At 43.4% G+C, this 24,292-nt stretch overlaps 1 protein-coding gene across 1 annotated transcript in view; it reads right to left on the bottom strand.

Annotated features, from left to right (window-relative positions):
• The window catches only part of smo (smoothened, frizzled class receptor), a 206,322-nt gene that overhangs the window by 54,768 nt on the left and 127,262 nt on the right, over positions 1-24,292 (bottom strand). Inside the window, exon 7 of the mRNA XM_037420254.2 lies at positions 4,915-5,007. Coding sequence (XP_037276151.2) covers positions 4,915-5,007 — 93 coding nt within the window. The remainder of the gene's footprint in view (positions 1-4,914; positions 5,008-24,292) is intronic.

Consider the following 24,292-nt stretch of genomic DNA (forward strand, 5'->3'; position numbering starts at 1 on the left):
AACGGGACGTCAGAACAGCTCGAGTGTTTGCCTCCGTCTATCTCTTCTTCCGTGAGAATGCATGCTCGCGACAAGGCATGGACTATTTCTTGCATCAGAAGGGCTTGTCATACAGACTGTTTCCCTCATTCTCTGCATCTGCACTGCAACGCACCCTTAGTTGATTTCAGAAATTTAGGTTTCACCATTCACCTGACTTGTTTTTACTTTTCCTTTGTGATGGGCTACATTAATCTTATAAACAGTGGAATGCAAGCTTGCTGTTATAAAGTTTGCCAGAAAAACGGGAACCATACCACTGCCAAGCACTTCAGCGTGAAGTTCTTTAACGTGCGATGTTTGGCATGGGAGAAAGCACAGGAATGTGCACTGCTAATTCATATTCTTTCAGTTGAAGAAGGACTTTTCGAATATGTGCGAAAGCTAAGGTCCTCCGGAAATGCCGTAAATGGGACCTGCTTGTTCCCAGCATTGTGGAGAAGAGCTCTAAGAAAATGGAGCATTTCAATGTGCTCTATGGAACGGACCTAGGACGATGCGCTTTGGGAGGTGGTTACAGCTGTTGCGATGATGATTCCCAATCCGAGCTCTCAACCAGTGATTCCAACTAGACCGTACATGACCAGATCTGGCTGGTTAAAGTATGTGCTAATTCTGTTTAATTATTAAGCACACTTTGTTAGTGCTTTATTTTCTTCTTTTACTTTTGTATAAGCCACAGGCATTATTTTGGATGCTTTCATGAAATCTCCACATAATTTGGGCACTCCCTTTTTGGAGCTTCAAAATTGCAAAACAAGTGCGTGAAATAAAATGCGTGAATAAACAATTTCATGTAAAAAATAAGGTATTTGGACTAGCTGGTGTCCCGAATAATAGGTCATGATTACTAGCAGAATAAAAAACATGGCACCACACTAGCTTTCAAGTAAACTTTATTAGTACATACAACATTCAAATGTATAGACCCATTCCATGCTTGTAAACAAAGGCAGGCGCCATCGATATCGTATGTTGGTTTGCTGCAGCAACATCGCAGCGCGTAGGCTCGACCCAGCCGTTCCGGCCAAAAGCGCTCTACCAACCTCTATGATCACGTGATAAATGGTGCAACAGGTGCAAAAGCTGCCTCCGAGCACGGAGCGTAGAGACCCATCCCATATGTCGACAAGCGACGGTCGCAACAAGGGAAGTTGCAGTGAACATATGAGCCTTGTTGACATATAGCTCTAGCTATGAGGACCTTATAAAAACATGAGGTATCTGAACGGTGATGACATGCACGAAACGTCAGCGCCAAAGCGGCAGTCTACGCCTTTTGTGTACATACATTTTAATTTGCTGACTAACGCAAGAATGACAGACCCAGTTCAGCAAAAAGCTCTGGGTGCGATATGCAAATGTGCAGTGCAAAAACATAGCTGCGAACCATTACGGTAAATTATCGCGTAAGTGCCGAAGAAGTTATTGATGCAAACGACCAGAGCGTCTTGGCGACACTCATTCTCAATACACTTGCGATAATGCTTCAACTACATGCCGGGGACAATGCGCTTATGCACCTGTCCGGTCTATGGCTGAATTCGTGTGCTCAAGTCGAGGCCGCGAAATGCGTACAGACCGTGAGCACACTCGCCAAGTTTCTTGATAACTGTTTCTGTGTGAATTCTCACGGACATGAAAATGTCGTGACGCCCAATGCAACCAGAACAGCCCTGCCTGACACACTTGTGTTAAGTGTGTCACCATAGCCTTAAACAGGGAAAGCATACTCTAAGTCGATACTATCGTTCACTGCTGTTTCAACAGATTGTGTTCACGCGCAGAAAGAAACGCATCCTTCATGACCAAGTGACACCTCTAGTCACGCGAGTATAAAGACATACTTTTGACGCATCTAAGACTTCTGCAGTTAAATCACCCCCCCCCCCCCCTCCCAATAGCAACCATGAAAAATTCTTTGCATATCCACATATGGTAACGTTACTGACATCGTTAATGTGCTTTGAGATAAACATGCATGCTATGTCCATCTCCACACAAGGCTTATTACAAAAAATGCAATGTGGCACATTACACTGACAGTGCTTGACAGAGCTCATCCTTTTCACTAGGTAAGCCGCTCCAAAGCATAACTGGCGAGCCGTCATTGAAGGCAAGTTCTCACACAGAAAATCTTTCAGCGATAGTTTTTGTAAACATAAAAAAAAACCTAACCTATCTTTCTTGTGCCTTCCCATGCAAATAACCGTGACAGCTTGTCGGTACACCGTTTTTTTCTTCTTTGCATGACGACAAACAGCGCACGCAGCAGCGAAAACTCAGTGGCAACTGCGGCAGGCACGGCGACTTTTGCCTACCACGTGAAACTAAACTCCCAACGGCAGTGCCCCCGCATTTTCATTATGTATGTCTGGTGGAATCTGTCTGTATGGTCAGAGAGATGGCCACCGTGTACTCGCATCAAATCCAAAAATCCGTAGACTGAAATGCCTGTGGTATCAATTTCTTTGCAGATAATCAAGCTCTCTGTCAGAAAGAGTCAGCAAAGAACTGCACACATGCCCGACATTTTTTTTTTAAGAGGAGAGCATCATAAATTTCTCTTTCCTCCTGTATCGCGAAGCTACCCCGCACTGAGATTTTTTTCGTAGTAAGGGCAACACGAGCATACCTTCCTCTGCCAGCGCATGCACTGCCGCTCAATGTTGCCGCAACCTTATGTTTATAGAGACGTGCATGTTTGCCATGTTACTTTGACGGGTAAGTGGTGTCCTGAAAATATGAATGGCGACCCATCACGTCTCACTTCAAAAGCTTATCACATAGCTATGAAGCTATGTGCGTACTTCTGTCCATTTCATCCTGTATGATATGTACTCACTATGTGTGATCATTTTTTTTTTTGTGATGCTCTCCTTACGCAATGCCTATAACGGCGCTTGTAAGGACTCTTCAAATAAATAAAAACACAAGAGCGGCCTCCCCTCGATTTTCGTCCTTCCTTTTGAAGGAGACAAAATTCATGGCCTTGATCACCTCATTGCCTCTGCACAAACCGAGTACGCATTCGATTTTCTGTTTCATTCTAGTAGTGGTGAAGTATATCCACTTAGTACCGGCTATCTATGATAGTGAATGAAGGCAGGCAAGTAAAATCAGTAGCATATTGCTGAGAGCTAAGTTGTGCACTACAGACATTTTTTTTATTTTGTTCCTTTTATTTTTAATAATTACTTTTAATAGCATCTCCTACTCTTTCCCATCATTAATGTCTCGTTCTCACTATTATTGAGTCTAACAAAGAAAACAAGCCCTCAACTTTACACTCTCCTGCCTCTAATATTGTAATTTTTAATGCTTGGCTAAAGGTAGCTGAGACACCCGGTATATGCTGACTGAAGAAACAAACACATTTAGTTGTTAGCACCTCAGTCCCACGTCATCACCTGAGCAGGCTTTTTAGAGCTGTTTTCACTCGTGTCTCAATTAGCTATATTCGACAATTCAAGAGTGCACAGCATTTCTATATACAGAAAAGCATCTGTGGAATATAAGTACAGTATAACCTTGCAAATAAGCTGGAAAGGCTGTGCAGGATCACATTGAGAAATGCAAATTCAAATGATAATCAGGGGTGCTAAACAAAGCACGAAAACAAGCTTGCTGATTGCGCTAGTGTGTGGTGCATTGCGTGCCGCTATCATGTGGCCAGAGCTATTTCGGTTAAACCAGTTGTTGCCTAAGTGAATGGCTGTGTGAACATCATTACAATGTTAGAAAAGTGGCAGCTAGTTTCTAAGTAGTGCATTGTAAGAAGTGTGGTTGCTTTCCTTTGTTTGACAAGAAAAAAAAATTGATTTTATTGGCATCCATTTTGGTGAGTAGTAACCACCTTGTTCTACTGCCCTGCCGATGTGCTCATATTTTTCGGTCCAATAAGTAGCCTTGAAATTGCAAAATAAGACTGTTGACGGTAGCGCTATGTGAAAGAGTGCCTTCATTTTTGTCTTCATTTTCAGTGTGTTTTATTATTCTTAAACTACATTAATTAGCTGAACCCATAAAAGATGATGCCCTAAACACTCCCCAGTTACAGACAGTGTAGCAAGACCCCCTTTGTTTTAAGTGCGGAGCTGTTAAGGGGCTTGGTCTGCCATCCATCCATGCATCTCATGTGGCATGATCACGCTCGCAGTAAAGCACTCAATACAGGTTATAAAAAAAAAACTAGCAATGCTCAAAATCAGTTTAAAATGAATAAACAAGGTCTAAAATACCATAATGAACATAAGCAATGGCCATAATTACCTAAAATTGCTAAAAATGTTTAAAAATCTGTCACTATTCCGAGGCTAACAAAATAGTGTGCCACCACCTTGCCCCCGAATAGGTGCACGAATGCCCTCCCCCCGTGCTTCGTTAGCTGCTGCACATGGTGGGAGAAACAACTTGATGGATCACGCAATCTCAACTGACTCAGCAGGAAGTCGATAAAGATCAGCAAGAAGTAGTGCACATGTTGCGCACAAAGTTTCCAAATCTTCCTAACAAACTTGCCTCAAACAGTATTGGCACCATTGACACTTAGGCAATCAGGGATGCATAAAGTCAACAAATGAGAATAACTAGGTGCTCGTGCTACCTGTGCTTCGCACTTCTTCAGGTTTCACAGTAGCGGAACTGCCAAACATTTCTTTTTTTTCGTATGTTTCACCGAGACCTTTGTAATGTGTACATTCATTATGTGAAGAGAAGTGAAGAAATCACTTTGGGAAAGCTTTTTCAAGCATCGATAACCTATGTGAAGGTTTTGCGATAACCACCCTAAGCCATTTCAAGACGCAACTCCCAGCAATATGGAGGAATGCTTAGAAATTCCTCTTGCATGCAATAAGCGTAATAGGTGCTCACCGATGCGCAGGATCATACTCTGGATCTTGGCTCGCACTCGATCATTCATCATGTCCCCTCTGCCACCTTTGAGACGAACAAGCTTGTACAGCTCTGAAAAGGCGAACCGGGAAAGGAGGTCAGTACACAGGAGTTACCGCTTACCGCTCAGGAGTTACCGCTAGAATTCTCGCCCCATACTAATTGTTCGTTATAGGTTTGCAATAGTTATACAAGTGACATCAAATTTTAAAGAACATATTTGAACCCTTAGTACATTAAAAAATAAGTGGACAAAATTTTGTCCCAATCGGCCTATCGGCCTATCAGAAATACCAAGAACATGGTGTTTAAACTAAAGAAAGTTGCCCAAAAATTGATCTTGAAAAAGATGCATTTTAATGATGTAAGGGGAACCTCATTTATATAAAATATATAATTTTTTAAAGATTACTTCTTCTTTCACGACAGCTTGGCACTCATGCTTACTTTGAGCATGTGGATTTAGTGAACTCCTCATGTGAAACGCAATACAAGTAGCCAGGTAAGAAATTCCAGCGAACTTTAGAAAATGAGCTCTTTTTAGTTTTTCGTTGCCACCATGAGCTCTTGAAAAGTGGTTTTAACCAACTTTGAGTTTAATTACAATATTCATTTTTTTTGTCATGAAAGGAGTGAAATAAACTTGTGAAAGCAAATAAAAATGAAAAATATACAACTTCAGAAAAAAAAACTTCGTCGACTCGCATCTCCCCTTAAAGATAAAACAGCCTAGGCTGCACTCGGGAAAAAAAAAAGAGCATAAAAATATAATAAAAGCTGCTTTTTAAGGCATAGTCAATTCCGAATAGTGGTGAGATGGCCCTGCGTAAAAAGATTAATAAAAACAGTAGGTTGTAGATACTATTCAATGAAATTTCATTCCGGATGTTTAATGACAACACACATATTACGCCTTACTCCAACGCTGCTGTGCCCGCTCTTCACAGCAGAGTATGTGGGGCTTTCGAGTAAGCCCTGCTCGTGCAGTGCTTCATCACGAACTAGAACGATGTGCTGTGATTGGTAGTGGGGAGTAACTTCTACGCACAGTGGAAAGTTTATTCAAATGGTCACCTTAGTACAACTGTGCACCGTACCTTTCCCAAACCAGCTGCTAAACACTGCTAAACACGTCTGATAGCCTGTCATAATAAGAAGCAGATAACTGTGAAGACAGGTCATTACCCACTGTTTGGGTTACTATGGGAATGGTGTAATAAAACTGAGAATTTGGAGGGAATGGCTTACACCCCCTGGCACGGCATGTGCATAACAAAGCTAAAGCCCCTCCACCATATTTGCTACAGCTTAGCTGGTGGAAATGCAGAGTGTTCACTGTGTTTTGAAGTATTCACAGACAAGCTTTGAGCAGCACCACTTTTCACACGTGGAACGATTAAAACCTTCATGTCCTGGTGACATTTATAAGCCTAGGGTGTACTCCAACTTCCCTCCTTTTGGTATAGTGTAAGTGCTGCTATCTAGGGACACAAAAAGGTTAAATCTGCGTTGCTTTGAAGCTGGTGAGCACTCTTAACAGGTGTGGTTAGCACTCTTGAAAACCACAGGACATCCCTTCACATAACATGGCTTCTATAAACCCTACTACTTCTACTGGTTGACATATACCAAGAGACCCATAGTTGAGTACCACAAAGCAGCTGCATTCATTGTGACTTCTTGCTTGTAAGCACCCATGGACTGAGGATTTGTGCACACCACACAGCAGCATGAAATACAGAGCAATTAGGCTTAAATCAATAAGGAAAAGAGAATTACTCACTGAATTCATAGCACAGTAAGCAAGTCATTAGATGTCACTCCAAAACCAGCCCTTGCCAAGGTGCACACAGGATGCCGTTTTGTGAGTTAGTGGAAGTGTGAGTGAGAGGGGAGTTAGAAGAGAGCCATTCACATGCACATCGTGGGCTGGAACAGGAGAGAGGCAGAGAAGTTAGCACAAGAACCAATGCAGCTGCTAGGACAGTGTACGACAGAACAAAATTATGCCAGCTATGTGCTGACAGTATGCTTGGTAATAAGAAGGGAGTAAGCATAAACCATATGTAAATAAATTTATCAAAGATTCTAATCTAGCAATAAAAAAACAATACACGTTTTCGGAACAAACTTGGGGGGAAATGGACTGTTAAAAGGTTAATAGTGCAAGAGACACCGAAGAAACAAAAACGGTTGAAATGGCAAACATTCTCATCCACCTGTTTGTAGTACAAGGTTACGAAGTAAGTGCACACAGATTTCTTAGAAAAAACAACACATAATTAAAGAGAAACAACAGTTTGCTTTTTTAATGTCACACTTTTGCGTAGTTCCATGACAATATGTTCGACTTAAGTGCCCAGCAAAAGTTAAAAAATAGTACAACTATCGCAAATGCATAAGGTTGCATGGTACTCAAACGGCGATTCTTCAAACCGTGTTTATTGCCTTCGTGCGCATGTAGCATCACTGAGGGGTTGCAATGACTCTGCTGCACATATGCCACAAAACCTTGTTAATACACATCAGCCTAGAATGTTGCATTACTCGTCCAGCTCCTCCACCTGATGGCACGGCGTTGAAAATGATTCGTTGGGAAACCGGAGATTGTTCCTTTTGATTTTCTACCAGGCAATCTTTGTTGATAAAAAAATCCCCGCTCGACAGATGCGTTTCTGAGCGAAAGGGTGAGGATTATTTTGTCAAAAGTGAGCAGTTCATTGTTTGTACCACAAATTTGCACCCAAAGGGCATCCAGCCGATCCGTGCTCCTATCAAGACTTTTCAATGATGTTTGTGTGGATGCCAAGGAACATACACGCTTGTAGGCCTGCATTGCCCGATCAGCTTCTGTTCCAGTGATCCACTGATGTTCCATTAACACTTCGAAGGCATCAGTCAAACCCCTTTCTTCAAGCTCTGGAATCAGCATGCACGCAAGATCTAAAGATGAAGACCCCCTCGTCAGCTGGAACTTTAGCGGCAACCTTAAAATTATTTTGGCACAATTCTTCAAAAATGAGGCGCAGTCACTACTGAATTGAAAGATAAAAAAGTTGGAAAGTTTTAGGGCCTTTATAGGCGCATTCTTTTTTGTAGGAAAGCCAAGGTCTATCTTGGGCCCCGGAAAAATGTTTGCAGGCTGCTCTATATCTATCCTCATTAACTTCAATGGACTGTTCGCTGTCATCATCACCTCTTTCTTTAAAATTCTGCTCATTAGGGATCGTAGAACCGTTTCCAGCGATGTTCTGAGAAATGGAAACATCGGTGTACCACTCTGGAGCTCGACCAGGATCGGCTGCAGTTCTTGTGTGACACCAAGCATGAAGGTTAACTTTACGCACAGCAGAGGGTTGCGAATGGCTTGCTAAACCATGGCGTTACCTAATTCAGTAAGTTACCTTTAATGACCAGCGGTTACGCTACGTACTCGGCCCATGTCCATTTTTTTTTTCTTGATTTCAACGATGATATCCTTAACCCCAGTTTATTTACTGACCCAATCTACTCTCTTCTTGTCTCCTAATGTTACACCTATCATTTTCCTTTGCATCGCTCGCTGCGTCGTCTTCAATTTAAGCTGAACGCTCTTTGCAGACCTCCAGGATTCTGCTCTGTAGATAATCACTGGCAAGATGCAGCTGCTATATATCTTCCTCTTGAGGGTCAATGGCAGATTACCATTCACGATTTGAAAATGCCTGCCGAATGTGATCCACCTCATCCTTATTCTCCTAGTTATTTCACTCTCATGGTTCGGCTTTGCGGTTACTATCCGTCCTAAGTAGACATATTTCTTTACAACTTCCAGCGTCTCTCCGCCAATTGCAAAGTGCTGTTTTCTGCCGAGACTGTTGCACATTACATTAGTTTTGTGCATATTAATTTTCAGACCTACTCTTCTGGATTACCTGTCCAGTTCAGCAATTGTGAGCTGTAATTCGTCCCCTGAGTTACTTATCAAGGATATGTCATCAGCGAGTCGCAGGTTACTAAGATACTCTACATTAAGTCTTATCCCCAACTCTTTCCCATCTACGGTTCTGAGAACCTCCTGTAAACACGCGGTGAATAGCATTGAAGAGATCGTGTTTCCCTGCCTTACACTCTTCTTTATAGGGATTCTGTTGTTTTATTTATGGAGAACTATGGTGGCTGAGGATCCACTGTAGAATTCTTCCGCTAAGTCTGTGTAGGGTTCTTCGGTGCCATGGTTCCCTAGTGCCTGAATTACTGCTAATGTCTCAACTGAGTCAAACGCCTTCTAGTAATCTATGAAAGCTATGTATAGCGGTTGGTTGTACTCAGCGCATTTCTCAATTACCCGATTGATAGTATGAATGTGGTCTATTGTGGAGTAGCCGGTAGGGAATCCTGCTTGGTCCTATGGCTGATTGAACTCTAATATCGTCTTAATTCTATTAGCTATTATGTTTGTAAATGTTTCGTAGAGAATGGAGAGCAAGCTGATCAGCATGTAATTTTTCAAGTCCTTGATGTCTCCTTTCTTATAGACTAAGACGATACTGGTGTTCTTCCAAGATTATGGTGCCCTTCCCGTCAAGAGACACTTTGTATATAAGGTGGCTAATTTTTCTAACACAATTTCTCTACCATCTTTCAGGAGGTCCGTTGTTACTTTATCCTTACCAGCGGCTTTGCCTCTTTGCATTCCTTCTAGGGCTTTCCTTACTTCCCCTGTCGTTACTGGTAGGATGTCGAATTCTCCTGGACTATTATAGTTTCTCACAATATCATCTTGGCTGGTTTGACTTCTGTACAGCTATCTGTAGAACTCCTCCGCCGTGTCGACTATCCTTTCCATATTGTTTATGACATTGCCTTCCTTGTTTCTAAATGCACACCTCCGATTTTTGCCAATGCACAAGTCTGCCTTCGCAGCTTTTACGCTTCTGCGGCTTTTTACAGCGAGCTCAATGCTTTCCATGTTATACTTCCTGATGTCGGCTAGTTTACACCTGGAGTCAAATCTCAATAATTTGAACTCGAAGGGGCCCCAAAATTTGTTAGAATTAAAAGAAGTTTGAATTAATGAAATCTAAGTAAATGGAAGGCTCCCCATGCAGTGGCGCATGTGGATTGAGCTAACGCACAAGGGGGAAGTTCCAGAAGACTTACAATTATTCACAAATCACAGGACATCCGCCATTAATTGAAGTAAACGGTGATGCATGTCTGCACACAATTGCCTTGTAGTGAGTCAATCGATTTCGCACGCAGCTTGCAAAGAATGTCTACTTCGGCTCCACAATTCTGGCAAGAAAAGTTGCGCGCGGCAATGCCCAGCACCGACACTCGAAGACGACGACGACGACTGCATAGCCGCTACTACCCTCCACGCCAAAGCCGCAGTGTGGCCAGCACGTGACAAGAAAGGAAGAGCGTCTCCACGCGGAGAGAAGCAGATCGGCATTTGAGATAAACCAACACTCCACGGCAGTTTCCTTTTCTTTTTTGCTCTCTTCGCGCGCGTCCTTGAAAGGAAAAGGGTTACGTGGCAGGGACAGGAAAGAGGAAAGCGTGGCACCGGCGCACGAGAGAACCACACTACGAGACAGCTTTTTTTTTTCTCTCACTCTCCGCGTGCAATAGAAGGAGAAGGGTCTTTATGTGGCAGGGGCGGAAAAGAGAGAAGCGCGCACAGGCGCGTCGAAAATCGGCATTTGAGAGAGAGCAATCATTTCACTGCAGCCTTTTCCTTCCTTTTCCTTTCCTTCGGGCTCAGCGTTGAAGTGTCAGAGGTGCTGCCGCGGGATGGGGCCGGGTGCTGAGAGCATTTTCGGAGCGCATATGTTCGAAGTAACCATCGAAAGTGCTTGCGCATTCAAATTACCGGGCGGTTTCGCCCTTTGAAATACACATAGCTTTGACAGGACATCGTGAGTTCGAATTAAGCGGAAGTTCGAATTAAGCGTGTTCGAATTAATAAGATTCGACTGTATTGATTAACTTTGAAAGCTCCACTAGATCTATTTTGTCGGTTGCATTTGAGGCTTTCATTTATTGTCGTCTCTCAATAAGATTTTTTGTCTCCTGAGATAGTTTGCCAGTTTCCCGTCTAGTGACTGAACTTTCAACTTCCATTGCACACTCTTTGATGACACTAGTAAGATTATTGTTCATTGTGTCAACACTAACGTCGGTTATCTCATTTAGTCCCTCGAATCGATTCTGAAGCGAAACTCTGAATTCCTGTATTTTTCCTCACCCCACCAGTTCATTAATTGGCTTCTTGCTTATCAGTTTTTGTCTTTGCTTTTTTAAATCTAGGTGAATACGAGCTCTTAACATTTTATGGTCACTGCATCGGATCTTGCCAACTACTTCTACATCCTGTACAATGTCTGGGTGTGCACACAGAATGAAGTCATTTTCAAGAATGAAGTCATTTTCATTTTTAGTTTCACCATTAGGACTTCACACGTCCACTTACGCTTAGCCTGTCTTCTGGAGAAGATAATCATAATCCGTAAATTGTTACGTTCAACTCTACTAATAAATCGCCTCTGGCATTTCTAAAGCCGATGCCATATTCCCCCTACTGGATGGCCTCCGGCCTGTTTCTTGCTTACTTTGGCATTAAAGTCACCGTTAATAATGGTATACTGTGTCTTTACTTCATTATTGGCTGACCCTACGTCTTAACAAAAGCATTCAACCAAATGATCATAATGGCTCGATGTAGGCGCACAGGCCTGTATCACCTTCATCTTGTACCTTTTGTAAACTTAATTATGATACTTCCCACCTTCTCACTCATGCTACAGTATTCTTCTATGTTGCCAGCAATATTTTTGTATGTGAGAAACTCCACTCCTAGTTCTTTTCTGTCAACTAATTTACAGTAGCATAGGACATGTCCATTCTTCAGCACTGTATAAGCCTCACGTGTCCTCTTAACTTCGCTGAGCCCTATTACATCCCATTTAACACCCTCTAATTCATCAAATAGTACAGCTAGACTAGCCTCACTAGACAGCGTTCTAGTGTTGAAGGTAGCCATGTTCAGATTTCAATGGCGGCCTTCTGTACCCAGGGATTCTTAGCACCCTCCGCTGCGTCACAGGTCTGACCGCCACCTTGGACAGTTGCTTCGCAGCTGCTGGGGACTGAGGGCCAAAGGTTAATTGCTGTGTTCATTGGAGGTTGTGGCGAGGTACTGCACCAGGGTGGCCAATCCTGCGCTGGTGAGGGAGTGCATTACTGGCAGATGGTCGCCACTGAGGCCGCACCTGACCTCCTTTTTTTTCTTTTTGTTTAACGATTCTTTTCTCATGCATTTTAAGAAGATATACAATTGCGAATGGTTCGGCGCTTCTCTTTGAACCGAATTTTGCCATGGCATGCTTGGCTGCTGTGCTATTTCGAAGTAGATGGTCTGTTGCACTTCATAAGAAATTTAGAAAACCACCTGGCCGACTATAAGCTCCCAACTTCACCCGGCTCATAGCTCGCCTTACCTTCTTTTCCTAATTGACTGAAAATCTAATTTTACCATTAAAAAAAAAGCACCCAGTGTGGTTTCGAACTTCTGACCTTGTGAGCTTATGCCGGATTAGTGCCTTGAGTGACCCTTCTTTCCACACGTTTGTTCTCTCCTAACTTCTTCCTGTTACGCTCGTGTCATCTTCCGTGAGGTGCATCTGTGAAGTGCCGATTATTGCTGTCATCACGGCAGCCTTACTCCTTGTAAACATGGGTTAACGTTGTCACCACTGCTACTAAATGTAACGTACAAGAGCCACTCATTCGAACACAATCCAACACAACACTGTCTTCGTCGTTCTCTTTTCCCGGTCTACCCCTCACATGCCGGTCACCCCGTTGCTATGATCCACTACAACATTGTTGACATTGTTGGTTTCAGAGTGTCCGCAATGTCGAAGTTTTGCTGATTTCGAGGAGTCGCACCCATACTTTGACGTTTCCTGTAACCTGATGAGTTGCGCACACCTGTTTTCCGACTAATCGGCTATTTCCATGTGATTCTTACGTCGAGCGCATACGTCGCGGGTGGTCAGAGTGCATGAAAATAAACGCGAAAAGTTTCTAGCAGCTAAAGAATAAACAGGCGCTGCCTTTAAGGCTGTATCCTATTTTGCTGACGTTTTGGGATAGTAAATAGAAATAAAAAACACTCTGGTAAACAAAAATAAAACTCTAGTAAATAAAACAGGGCGCAGCGGCACCCTAGCGATGTGGTTCCCTAATCACTTCGTTTTCATTGTGCAGATTCTACTCGGCCTACCACTTCGATCCTGCACTGTAATCACCGTAAAGCCGCTGCCTGTAAGCGACAACGGAAGAAAAGCAACGACGAGCCACGTGTTCACGGCTGCCGCACGGATTGCCCGAGATTATCAACGCCAACAGCCATCATCAACACAGACGGATCTCGGCGCATGCGTCCAGCCATGGGCGCACCTCTGGGACCCACCTATAAGTTCGCCACTCGTGAGTGCGGCGACCACAGGGCACGGCCACACCTTAGTGATGCGGTTCCCTAACCACTTCGTTTTCATCGTGCAGGTGAGGAAACATTTTGGTAAATGTATCCACTCAAGTGACCACTGTTTGTTGGTGCTGCCGTGCCCTCGGCTGTGTGACTTGGAGTATGACTGCGCATTGTTCCTCGGAAGACTGTTGTTGCTGGGGGACGATGTAGAGACCGATTCCGGGCCTGAACTTACTCAAATTATGAAACAGCTGAAAGAAATTTCAACGGATATAAAGGAAATCAAAGAAAAAAAACTAGTCGATATCGACAACAAACTAGATGCTCTGGGAGCACTCGAAGAATTTCCTGGCAAGACCAAATTTTTTTCCATGACTAGCACAATCCAAACGCTCGAGAAACGCATTGAGGATCGTGAGAACCACAGCCGACGGTCAAACTTAATCGTCTACGGCCTAAAAGAAACGAAGGATGAAACAAGCGATAAACTTGAACGCGCTGTCAATAACGATATCATAGAAAGTATTCTTGAGCTGGAGCCGGTTCAGATTGAAAGGATTTACAGTCTAGGCAGGCCTGCACCCAACAAAATAAGGCCAGTTATTATGAAGCTTTTCGATTCGAGGTAAAAGACGGCGATTCTAAAGAATGGCTTCAAACTCAAGGATGTCTATAAGAGAGGGTTTTTCTCGCAAAACTCGTGAAATCAGAAAAAAGCTGTGGGACAGTGCAAAAGCCAACTGGGAAAAAAAAGGACAAAGTAGCGTTGGCATACATGAAGCTGAATATTAATGACATCGCTTATGCGTGGGACGATGTAAAGAATGAGAGGGTACCTTTGCAAAAAAACGACACAGTAAATCGTCCAAAGGCGAGACGAAACGCTCAATCGAAGAAATAACAATACTAACTGTAAACGCCCGCAGCATAGTAAATAAGACCTCATGCCTTGAACAATTACTGCTAAATCAAGAACCACATATTGTAGCTATCACCGAAACGTGCCTAACGCCGGATATTTTCAATGATGAAATCACTCCTCCCGACTACGCAGTAATCCAGAAAGATCGGCCCATGCGCGGTGGTGGCGTAGCCCTACAGATAAGCAAGTCTATTCCTTTTGTCACTCTTCCTGATGTTTTGGGCGCTGAAGCGGTACTCTGTAAAATTATCTGCGATGGCATTAACATAGTTACCGGGTGTGTGTATAGAAGCCCCTCTTCTGGGAATGATTCTATTATAGCGGTTCAAGAATTTCTTCAAAGTTATGCTTACAACTCTCGCCTAGTTGTCATGGGGGACTTCAACCTTCCTGGTATAGACTGGAACACCATGCAGTACACGTCACAGTCATCAGAGACACTTATTGATTTAATTCTAAATTTCGGTCTACAGCAGATAGTTTTAGAACCAACAAGAAAAACAGAGGAAACGAAAACAATTCTTGATCTTATTTTGATTAGTGGCCAATTTCGGTTAAATGAAGCAGTCGTTGATGTCGTCCCAGGGATTTCCGATCACCATATACCAATCTGTAAATTGAAGCTATGATTTAGCATAACATCACAATCAATAGTAACAACTTTCCGAAACTTTCATAAAGCTGATGATGCTAGCATTCTCGCCTATTTGGCCAACGAATTCGATAAGTTTTCAACCTTGGCTGTCAATCCATTGACTGATGTGAATCGCATTTGGTCGAGCTTTAAGGCTATTGTCACATTTCGTATTACCAATTTGATCCCCTTAAGGGCTAAAAGGCAATGCAAACATAATTCGTGGGTGACACGCGAAGTATTGCAGGCCAAGCGCAAAGTGAAAAGGCTACGTTATGTCATCAAAAAAAAAAAAAGGCAAAAATTCAGCGAGGGTGTCTAACCTGAAAAGTGCTATGGCAGACTTCAAGAGAAAGGCAAAACTTGCTAAAGAGCATTATTTCGCCACCGCACTACCAGACTGCATTAAGAGCAACCCTTATCGATTCTGGAAACACTTTCGGCCTAGCACAGGAACAACTTCATCTCTAACCGATAGCGAAAGAACGAGTCAGGCCAATATGTTCAATTATTTTCAATCTGTTTTCACTGATGACAAGCGTATCACTCCTACAATTATTCCAATTATCGCAAAGTCAATTGAACCATTACTTATAAGTGATGAGATATTTTTAACCTTCTTCTGAACTTAGACCCCAAAAAAGCATGCGACCCTGATGATATCGCCAACAATTTTCTGTTACGATATGCAGAGTGGTGCAGTAAATACCTGGGCATTATATATCGCAAATCTGTTCGAACTGCTAAACTTCCATCCAAATGGAAAGTAGCAAAGGTTATTCAATACACAAATCTGGAGATACAGCTGTTCCCTCTAATTTCAGACCAATATCGCTCACCAGTATGTCATACAAAATACTCGAACATATAATCCTAAAGCATTTAACTGTCTTTCTAGAAAGTAACAACCTTCTGTCTCCCCACCAGCACGGCTTTCGGAAAGGGTTATCAACTGTAACCCAGCTTACTGAAGTTGTACACAATCTTGCTCTTTGTATAACTAACCGTTCCCAAACAGATATAATACTGCTTTATTTATTGAAAGCGTTCGATCGTGTCTGTCATACCAAACTGATTTCAAAACTGGAAAACATAATAGGGGGTGGAGAATTGATTTCAAAACTGGAAAACATAATAGGGGATGGAGAGATTGCGAATTGGGTAAAAGATTTCATTAGCGACCGCCAACAGTTTGTGGTTTACGAAGGCGCATCATCAAGGACGGCTTCTTTAAAGTCAGGTGTGCCCCAAGGCTCCGTCCTCGGGCCATTATTATTTCTTATCTATAAAAATGACATTACAGCCGACATAGACTGCAAAATTAAGCTCTTCGCTGACGACTGCGTTATTTACAGGGAAATTAAAGACAGCAATGACCACAAGGCACTAAATAGTTCATTGGAAAAAACTGCTCACTGGTGTGAAGAATGGCAAATGTCGATAAACTTAACAAAAACAGTCTGTACGACGTTGACCAGAAAAAAGGCACTGAGTTTACTTACACAATAAACAACACGCCTTTACAAAGAGTCACGCTGCAGAAATATCTCGGTGTTACATTAACTTCTGATCTGACATGGGAAGCACACATAAATAACGTCTCAGCTGCCACTTTGCGCAAGCTGTTTTTCTTAAGAAGGCGTCTCCCACTTGCACCGACACAATTTAGGCTCTTAAACTACACAACAATCGTTCGTCCAATTTTAGAGTACGCCAACACTGTTTGGTTCTCTCAATATGCCACTCATGTCGCAAGGTTAGAAAGGGTACAAAGGAAGGCCGTAAGGTTTATCTACAACAAGTATAAACACACCGACTCGCCCACTAACCTTTTAGAATCTTGCGGTCTTCCTACACTAGCGACAAGCGCAAAACTGGCACGATTAAAATTTCTACACAACCTGCTTCATAACCACAGCCGCAAAGATGCATCAAAACACATCTCCCTGGCAGAATCCAGAGACCTAAAACACAAACATGCGTTCACTATTACAGAATACACCTTGAACAACGATTGCTTCAAGCATTCATTCTTTCCCCTGTCAATAAGAGAATGGAATAGTCTAGATTCCTCGATTACCAGTATACAATCATTGTAAGAGTTAACCTAAAAAAATCGAGGACATGTTCTGCAAATAATTTTCCAGCTATCTTTCTCTCTTTTGATGAGCCATATTATCGTTTCTTCTAGCGGTTATTTTTGTGGAATAAATGTTCGCGTTCAATTGCGCGTAAACAAATTTGCTGGGTGTAGTAACTGGTTCAAAGTTACCTAAGTGTGTTTTTCTGGTGTATTGTTTCCAGTGCCCTTGTGTTTGTGTACAACTAGTGTTGTATTGTCTTTTTCCTAGCGGTTATTTTTGGTGGAATAAATGTTCGTGTCCGATTGCGTGTAAACAAACTTGTTTTGCTGGGTGCAGTAACTGGTTCAAAGTTACCTAAGTGTGTATTTTTCTGGTGTATTGTTCCCAGTGCTCTGGTGTTTGTGTACAACTAGTGTTGTATTGTCTACAAGATAAGAGCTGTCCTTTATGCCGTCTTTAGGTATGTACCGATTGCTCAGTGTTTGTATACAGTTAAGGCCATTTTTTCAGAATGTACTTATTGAATTTTGCCTTGAGACCCACCCCTACAGGCATTTCTGCCTCCAGTCATTCTTAGACGCTCTGACAAATATGCCGCTGTATAAACGTGAAACTGAAAACTGTATTGTGTATCCAAGAACTGATGCCCTTCTGCTTTGGTCTCGTATAAGACTGGCAGTATTGAAAAATAAATAAATAAATAAATAAATAAAAATATGAAGAGACAGTGGCCCTCAAACGGGAGTCAGCTATACGTATTAGTAATTACATTACCGGTAAGCCTAATAACGTAAAATAAAGGAGCAAATTATTTCTAGTTCTAAAAAGCGGCGAAAGACAAAAAACAAATAAAAAATTGACCCAAATCTACATGTTATACTGTAAATGTCGTCGAAAGACGATAGTCTTGCGTCTAGAGAGAGTGAACAAAACATTTATTTGATGCTCTGCGCGAGAAAATCGGTGAATGGGATTCTGAAGATGCTGCAATAGAGTGCCTCAAGCATGTAACAGAGGCGAACAAGCGCATCTAGGCAGGTTAAACACGAGCGTCATCTGGCAGTTATCTTCGAAAACCAAGGCATGCGCGACCACAGAGAAAGATGCGCGCCAGTCACGGAGGTGATAAGGTGCAGAATGAAAAGTGACGGGCAGGTGCCACCACCACGCCGTCGTAGCAAAGCGTTGGAAACACCTTCTTGAGCATCGTGTTGCACTGTCAGCGTTAAACGCTACAGTCCTCAGAGCGTTTTGTGTGTGCCCTCTTCTAGTATAAAGGCAGACATACAAAACATGGACATGTTGTTATGGTGCCTCAGATATGTGCAATATTTGCTTTTTTAATTGATAATCGCACAACTATGAATGCTAAACCTAGAGCAATATTCGTGGGCGCTGCGGATGGGGTTGGCCGTTCGGTGCCGTTTGAGGTATCGTTAGGGCGGACAAACAGACAAGTGTACAGACAAATGTACACAGACAGACCGGCAGACCAAAATTTTTCCGTCGAAGGTCCCCAAGAAAAACTATCATCTTTAAAAGAAAACTTCGTACAAAAGCAATGTCGTGTTCGCATCACTCATCACAAAGCCCCAGCTTGAATTGCTAGACTATAACGACTCTTGGCACACACTCTTGCACACAACGATAAGTCCACGCAATAAGTTATCATATTATGAAATAAATTATTATTGCATATTACGTTAAACCTACAAAAATATTACTAAGCAGGTGTTTTACGAGTCAATTAGCCTATATTTATTAATTAGGCACATATCACTAGCCTTTTAAATACAGTGGGCGCCATGGGCGCTGCGGCCTGTGAAAGGTAAACAGTGGCAAAGATGGTAGCTATGATTTGTGGTAGTGGTATCAAGCTTATTGAAAACTCCATAAAATTCCTGGCCTGGGCCTAGGCGGCCCCCAAGGAGGACCGGAGATCCTGTGTTGTCGCTGCCTCATGGGATTGCTGGATGTCCAGCTGATCCTGGAGGTTGGAGCTAGCGCGGCCGTCCACCGCGACGCAGCTTCATCAGAGTGTGTGCGCCATAAAGCTTCTCTATGTGTGGTGTGGATTATTGTTGTTGGAGGTACTGCATTTTCTAGATTGCAATGCCAAGTGTGGTGTTGTCGAAGGTGAAAGTGTCCTTGCTGCCGAGTTTTGCTAGTCGCGAAGGGCAAGGTCGATAATGAAGTAAATGCTTCTGCAAGGTTCACATGTGACTGTCCGGATGCACATGCATGAAACCCCAGTGCGTCTGCGAAGTGTTCTTACGAAGCCTGTATTCTCCGAAGCCAAACCTACTGCATTGCAGGCTGTTTTGCTAAGTGTGAACACGTACGGCCGTTTTTATCGGTTGCTACGTAAATGCTCCTGTGCTGTCACAGGCCGTGCGTGTTATTCAGCAAGACAGACAAGCTGTTTTGTAGTTAGATGGGCTAACACGGTCAGCACTTGCCCAAGGGCATCGTTTATCAAATGTTGATTTCCTAGAGCATTATGGTGGCACGTCAGTATTTTGAAGTGGCCTGCCGGTTACCTCGTCAGGTGACGGTATGCTGAGCGACATAATAAAGTTTCCTGTAGTATATTCGGCATGGCTACGTTGCAGTGCGCCTTTCTGTCATCAAAACATTGATAAACCATGAAAATCAACATTCCTGACGCGTGTGTCACAAAAACCAATGCATTTGATCTTGTCATGTCATTTTGCATCTTGCCGATTAAGAACATGAATTTGCAATGCATTTTATCATAGTAAATATAGCCAATTCGGCGAGGGTCATCAAAAATACATGCAATATCATAGGGCCTGTGGACAAGACCCCCAGCAGCAAGTCAGGCTGGCGGGAGGCCGATGAGGAGGCGCAAATGTTAAAACAATATTTGCACGAGCAACAACAACAACAACAAAAAAACAGACTACAATGGGGCTTGAACCACCGACCTCACCCCTCCTTTACATGCTACGCTAGCCAACCACGCCACAGTTGCTAATTGGTTTGGAAGAGCTAACTAGCCAGTTTTTTATTGTTGTCACGCAGGACGTAACTAAAACTTTTCAGTTTCAGATTGGGACGTAACTCTAACTGCTTCTATTGTTACGTCTAGACATAACGTCATAAACACTCCGACTATTCAGACGAAGAGCCTAACCGGAAAAGTGCATGAGGTCACTTCTATGCTGCCTTCTTGATTACAGACGGATTGCGGGGGGGTACCGGGCCCGTAGGGCTACCTCCTGGCTACAGCGCTGCTTATCGATGTCTAACATAAGATAATGTTTACTTTCAATGAATGAATTAATATTGTTGTTGCAGTAAAGGAGAGAGCCGTGGATACGGTAGACTGATAATCGTCGGTGTTTCAAGTCCCAAAACGACGGCATAATAACGAGAGACGCGGTGTTGGATGGATACAGAGAGTCGTAGATCATCACCGCCTTGGTTTCTTTGAAATAAGAGATGCCTGTAGCACCTAACCCATCACGTTCGATAAAACTGTAGTTATGAAAACTTCTGGTGAAACCTGCTGCAAGTAATCTAGATGTCACGCCAAGTATATGAGCGGTGAGTGCAGGAAACAAAATATGCAGGCTTGTGGGAATATTTGAATACTTTGAATATTCCAATGAATGGTTGAGTATTCAAATTCGCTTCGATTCGAATTAAAATTATCGAATTTTTCCGAAGTATTCGCAATGAACGAAAAAGTGTATATTAATCCGCATGTCACCGCCTGTAAAGTTGGTTTCACTGCAATGTAGAAATGCTAAACCAAGAAAGCACCTATTCAAAAAAAAATTCGCTTTGCCGCGAAGCCCCCCTTTAAATTTAAAGTGGCTCCTGCAACGCTTCCTGAACATGGTCAGAAAACGCTGCCGATGAATAGTTGAGGCTACCGAGAATACGCGAGGCAAATATTATAGCACAGAACGAGGCCTGCAATTCACAATAAATTTTCAAAGCTAAAAATTGCTTTCTTATCACAGCAAATGACACCACAAGCTCAAAAACCATTTGTCACAATCATTGGCTGATTTAAGCATGACGTGCTTGTCGCTACCGGGGCCGCCACGGGATGCCCCCGCTTGTCCACGAGTACGTGCGCGATCACAGTGAAAAGCCACGTATTCGGAAAAAAAAAAAAAAAAAAACAGGTGCTCAAGGTCACGAGATGCATGTGACGTATATTCTTTTGCCGAGACATTCCTCTCTGCTTAACTTCAAGCTATTTCGTCGGGATGAGAAGAGAGAACGCAATTGCAGTGTGCGACAAATTTTTGGAACTGCGCTCGCACTGGACTAATTCTAGAAACTTTGCGGCAGTAAATTTGTGAGGCAACAAACATGTTTACTGGCTCTATGTCTACTTGAAAAAGTATTGCAGGGCCCCTTCAAATGAACATGTTACCCTCAAATCAATGCTTCATTTTATTAAGCTTGTTATGATGGCTTATATGCTCCAAGTATAATAAATTTTAAAACCTTAGGTATATTAGACGTTATCACTCGCATCCTACCGAAACTACAACTCATGGTTGTTTCGACTTCCTTTGAGCGGAAAAAAAGAAGGCATTTGCATAGAGCCCCTATTTCAAATCAAAAGAAATATTGTGCAGGTTAGTTAGGTCATGATAAATATTCTTTTTTTTATTATATGTCATACATACCATTCGAATTCGATTCAAAATTATTCGATCAAAATCACTATTCTCTTCGAATTCCCTTTGAACCTAAAATTCACTATTCGCACAAACCTAGAAATACGATAGTGGGCGAAACATGTGGGCTCGTTATTGATGACTGTGGCCATCTGCGTGACTTTTCATTCTTTGCAGCAGTATGCAGTCGCACTTGTGTAAGTTGTACTGCATACGCAACAAACACCCCTGTGCGCATTGCGGCTGCAATCTGCTTAAAAACAAGATTACACCCTACGCGCAATCTGTGAAATTGCAGAAAGTTCCTAAGAACGAAAGCCCACTTGTACCCCTACAATTAAACATCTAACTCCTTGGCTTCTATTGCAGAATAGCGGAATAAAGTTGCGTGGTTCACATCTAAGTACAGCCAAAGTACCGGTTCCGGAAAGGCATTTCACAGTCGCGGGGGCAAAGATGAACATAGAACGCTGGTGCTCGTCGCACGGTTTTCTGCTCGCTTAGGCAACAAAGCAGGTGGATTCCTGATGAACTTTGGCGTGATGTGAATGGGTTTCTACAGATTTGTGTCCACTGGATGAGAGTCAACTGTTAATCATGACGACGTGACTTACAGACCAAAAAAAGCCAAGCTTGTGATTATTTGTAGCCCAAATATAGCCACACGGCCAACTCGCCCAAGACGATGCCAAAATTGTTTTCCTGCAGCCCCAAACTGGCTATTTATGGCCAAATCTCGCAACACTGGACAATGGCCCCCTGCGAGAGCAACAGCAAAAGGCGTGAGCTGTGGTTGGCTGATCAAAACTCGCAAAACAGCAACAAAAAAATTAAAAAAAAAGGCGGAACAAGCAGCGAGAGAGAAAGAAGAAAAAAAAAAAAAGCCTTTCCGCAAGTTAGAGATTGTGTAGTCTGAACCCTCTCGCCCTTACCTTTTTTCCGAGCGTTTCGAGTTTTGGCGAAGGCATAGTGCCGCGCGAAGGTCGCTGGGTGATGTGAGTGCAAAAGTGCGCCTTCTAACTCCCGCATGAAGCCGCGCTGCCGTGGAGATCACGGGAGGGGTCGGGGGGAGGGGGTGGGAGAGCTGAAGCGCACTTTCTAGCTCGCGCGGCATTCGGTATATCCGAAGGCGGGTAAAAATACCATTTGATATAAATGTACGAATTTCTATACCTTTACAAAGGAATTTTAAGGGGATAACTTGCGAGTTCTATATACCCGAAAATTCGATATATGTGGGTTCGGTATGACCGTGTTCGACTGTATAAGTAATCGTTGAATAAACATGAATTCGATGTTGCAGCTCATATTGCTTACAACAATTCGTCTAGATGATAATGGCACACGATGATGTACATACTGCTTAACTGCAGAATTCGATATACAGTCGAGCCCACATATAACGGCCCCACTTAAAACGAACTTTCGCTTGAAATGAACAATATCCGCGTGACCGTGAAAATATACATTGGTTCAATGACATAAAATCGCACTTACAGCGAACGTCTCCAAACGCCCCTGATCAGTTACAGCGAACGGAGTCAGCGGTCTGCCCACTTCCCGGGAACCCACTCTCGACCCCCGATCAGGCATCGGCCAGGAGCTCATACATTCTTATTGTTACACGCTGACACTGCCTCCGTGACCCTCTAGTTGCCGCTTTACCCGACCCATGGAGCCTTCCTCCATGCCCCGACTGCTTTTTGTTACGCACCCCTCGGTCCTTTGTCCCCCCGCTACTTGAGCACCCGGCATCGCCAAACGAGGCCCGTGTTTTCACACTGCCACCAATCTTTCGAAGACCAATCGGCCATCTACCCTGTTTTTGATCGCTGGTACTGACGTTGGGGTCGCTGGCCTGGAGTGACCAGACCATTTGCCAACATCGTCGGCCACCTACTGTCTAGTGCACGCGCCTACGCTACCCCACTGACTCTGATCATTTGCGATTCGTTTCGTGTTTAGGACTTGTTCTTGCTCACTTCGCATTTGGCTCAGCATGCCTTCTGCGCACGTGCGGAAGCACGGAAACGGCTGTTAATTTGCGCGGAACAAACCACTAAATATCGTAGTTCGCGAGGCCACGCAAACCTGCCTGCGCAACAAGACAATTTTTTGACCATGGCCGCCGATTCTTCGAACACCGCCGCGCGCACCGATCCAGGCAGCCGTGCTTTGAGTTCTGCATGCGCAGGCACACTCAAGTTTTTCTACGTGCGAGTTTCGCGGACCTTTCAAGTAAGCTACCCAACCTGCCTCCTTCCCGAGTGTTTTGGTTTACAAGGTCGCCCTCCCGCAGCATCCTCCCCTCTCTTTATCGCAACTCCTTGCCCCTCTCTTGAGCACAACCCCTTCGCCCGTCTACACCGCTCCACGACGCCAGCCACGCTAGATCGAGTTAGTTTCGTTTTCTGACTAGAAACGGGACCAGAGATGTTTCACGCGTTCTGGCATGTGTGTCGCGTATGCGCCTCTTGTTCGCTCTTGGTGTGCGTGTGTGGTCATGATGGCCGGCGGGAGGACTAGCACGCTTTTACCTGCCACTCAACAAAACGTCTAAAGTATGACTACTTG

Source organism: Rhipicephalus microplus, chromosome 2, assembly GCF_043290135.1.
Source record: "Rhipicephalus microplus isolate Deutch F79 chromosome 2, USDA_Rmic, whole genome shotgun sequence".
Classification (NCBI taxonomy): domain Eukaryota; kingdom Metazoa; phylum Arthropoda; class Arachnida; order Ixodida; family Ixodidae; genus Rhipicephalus; species Rhipicephalus microplus.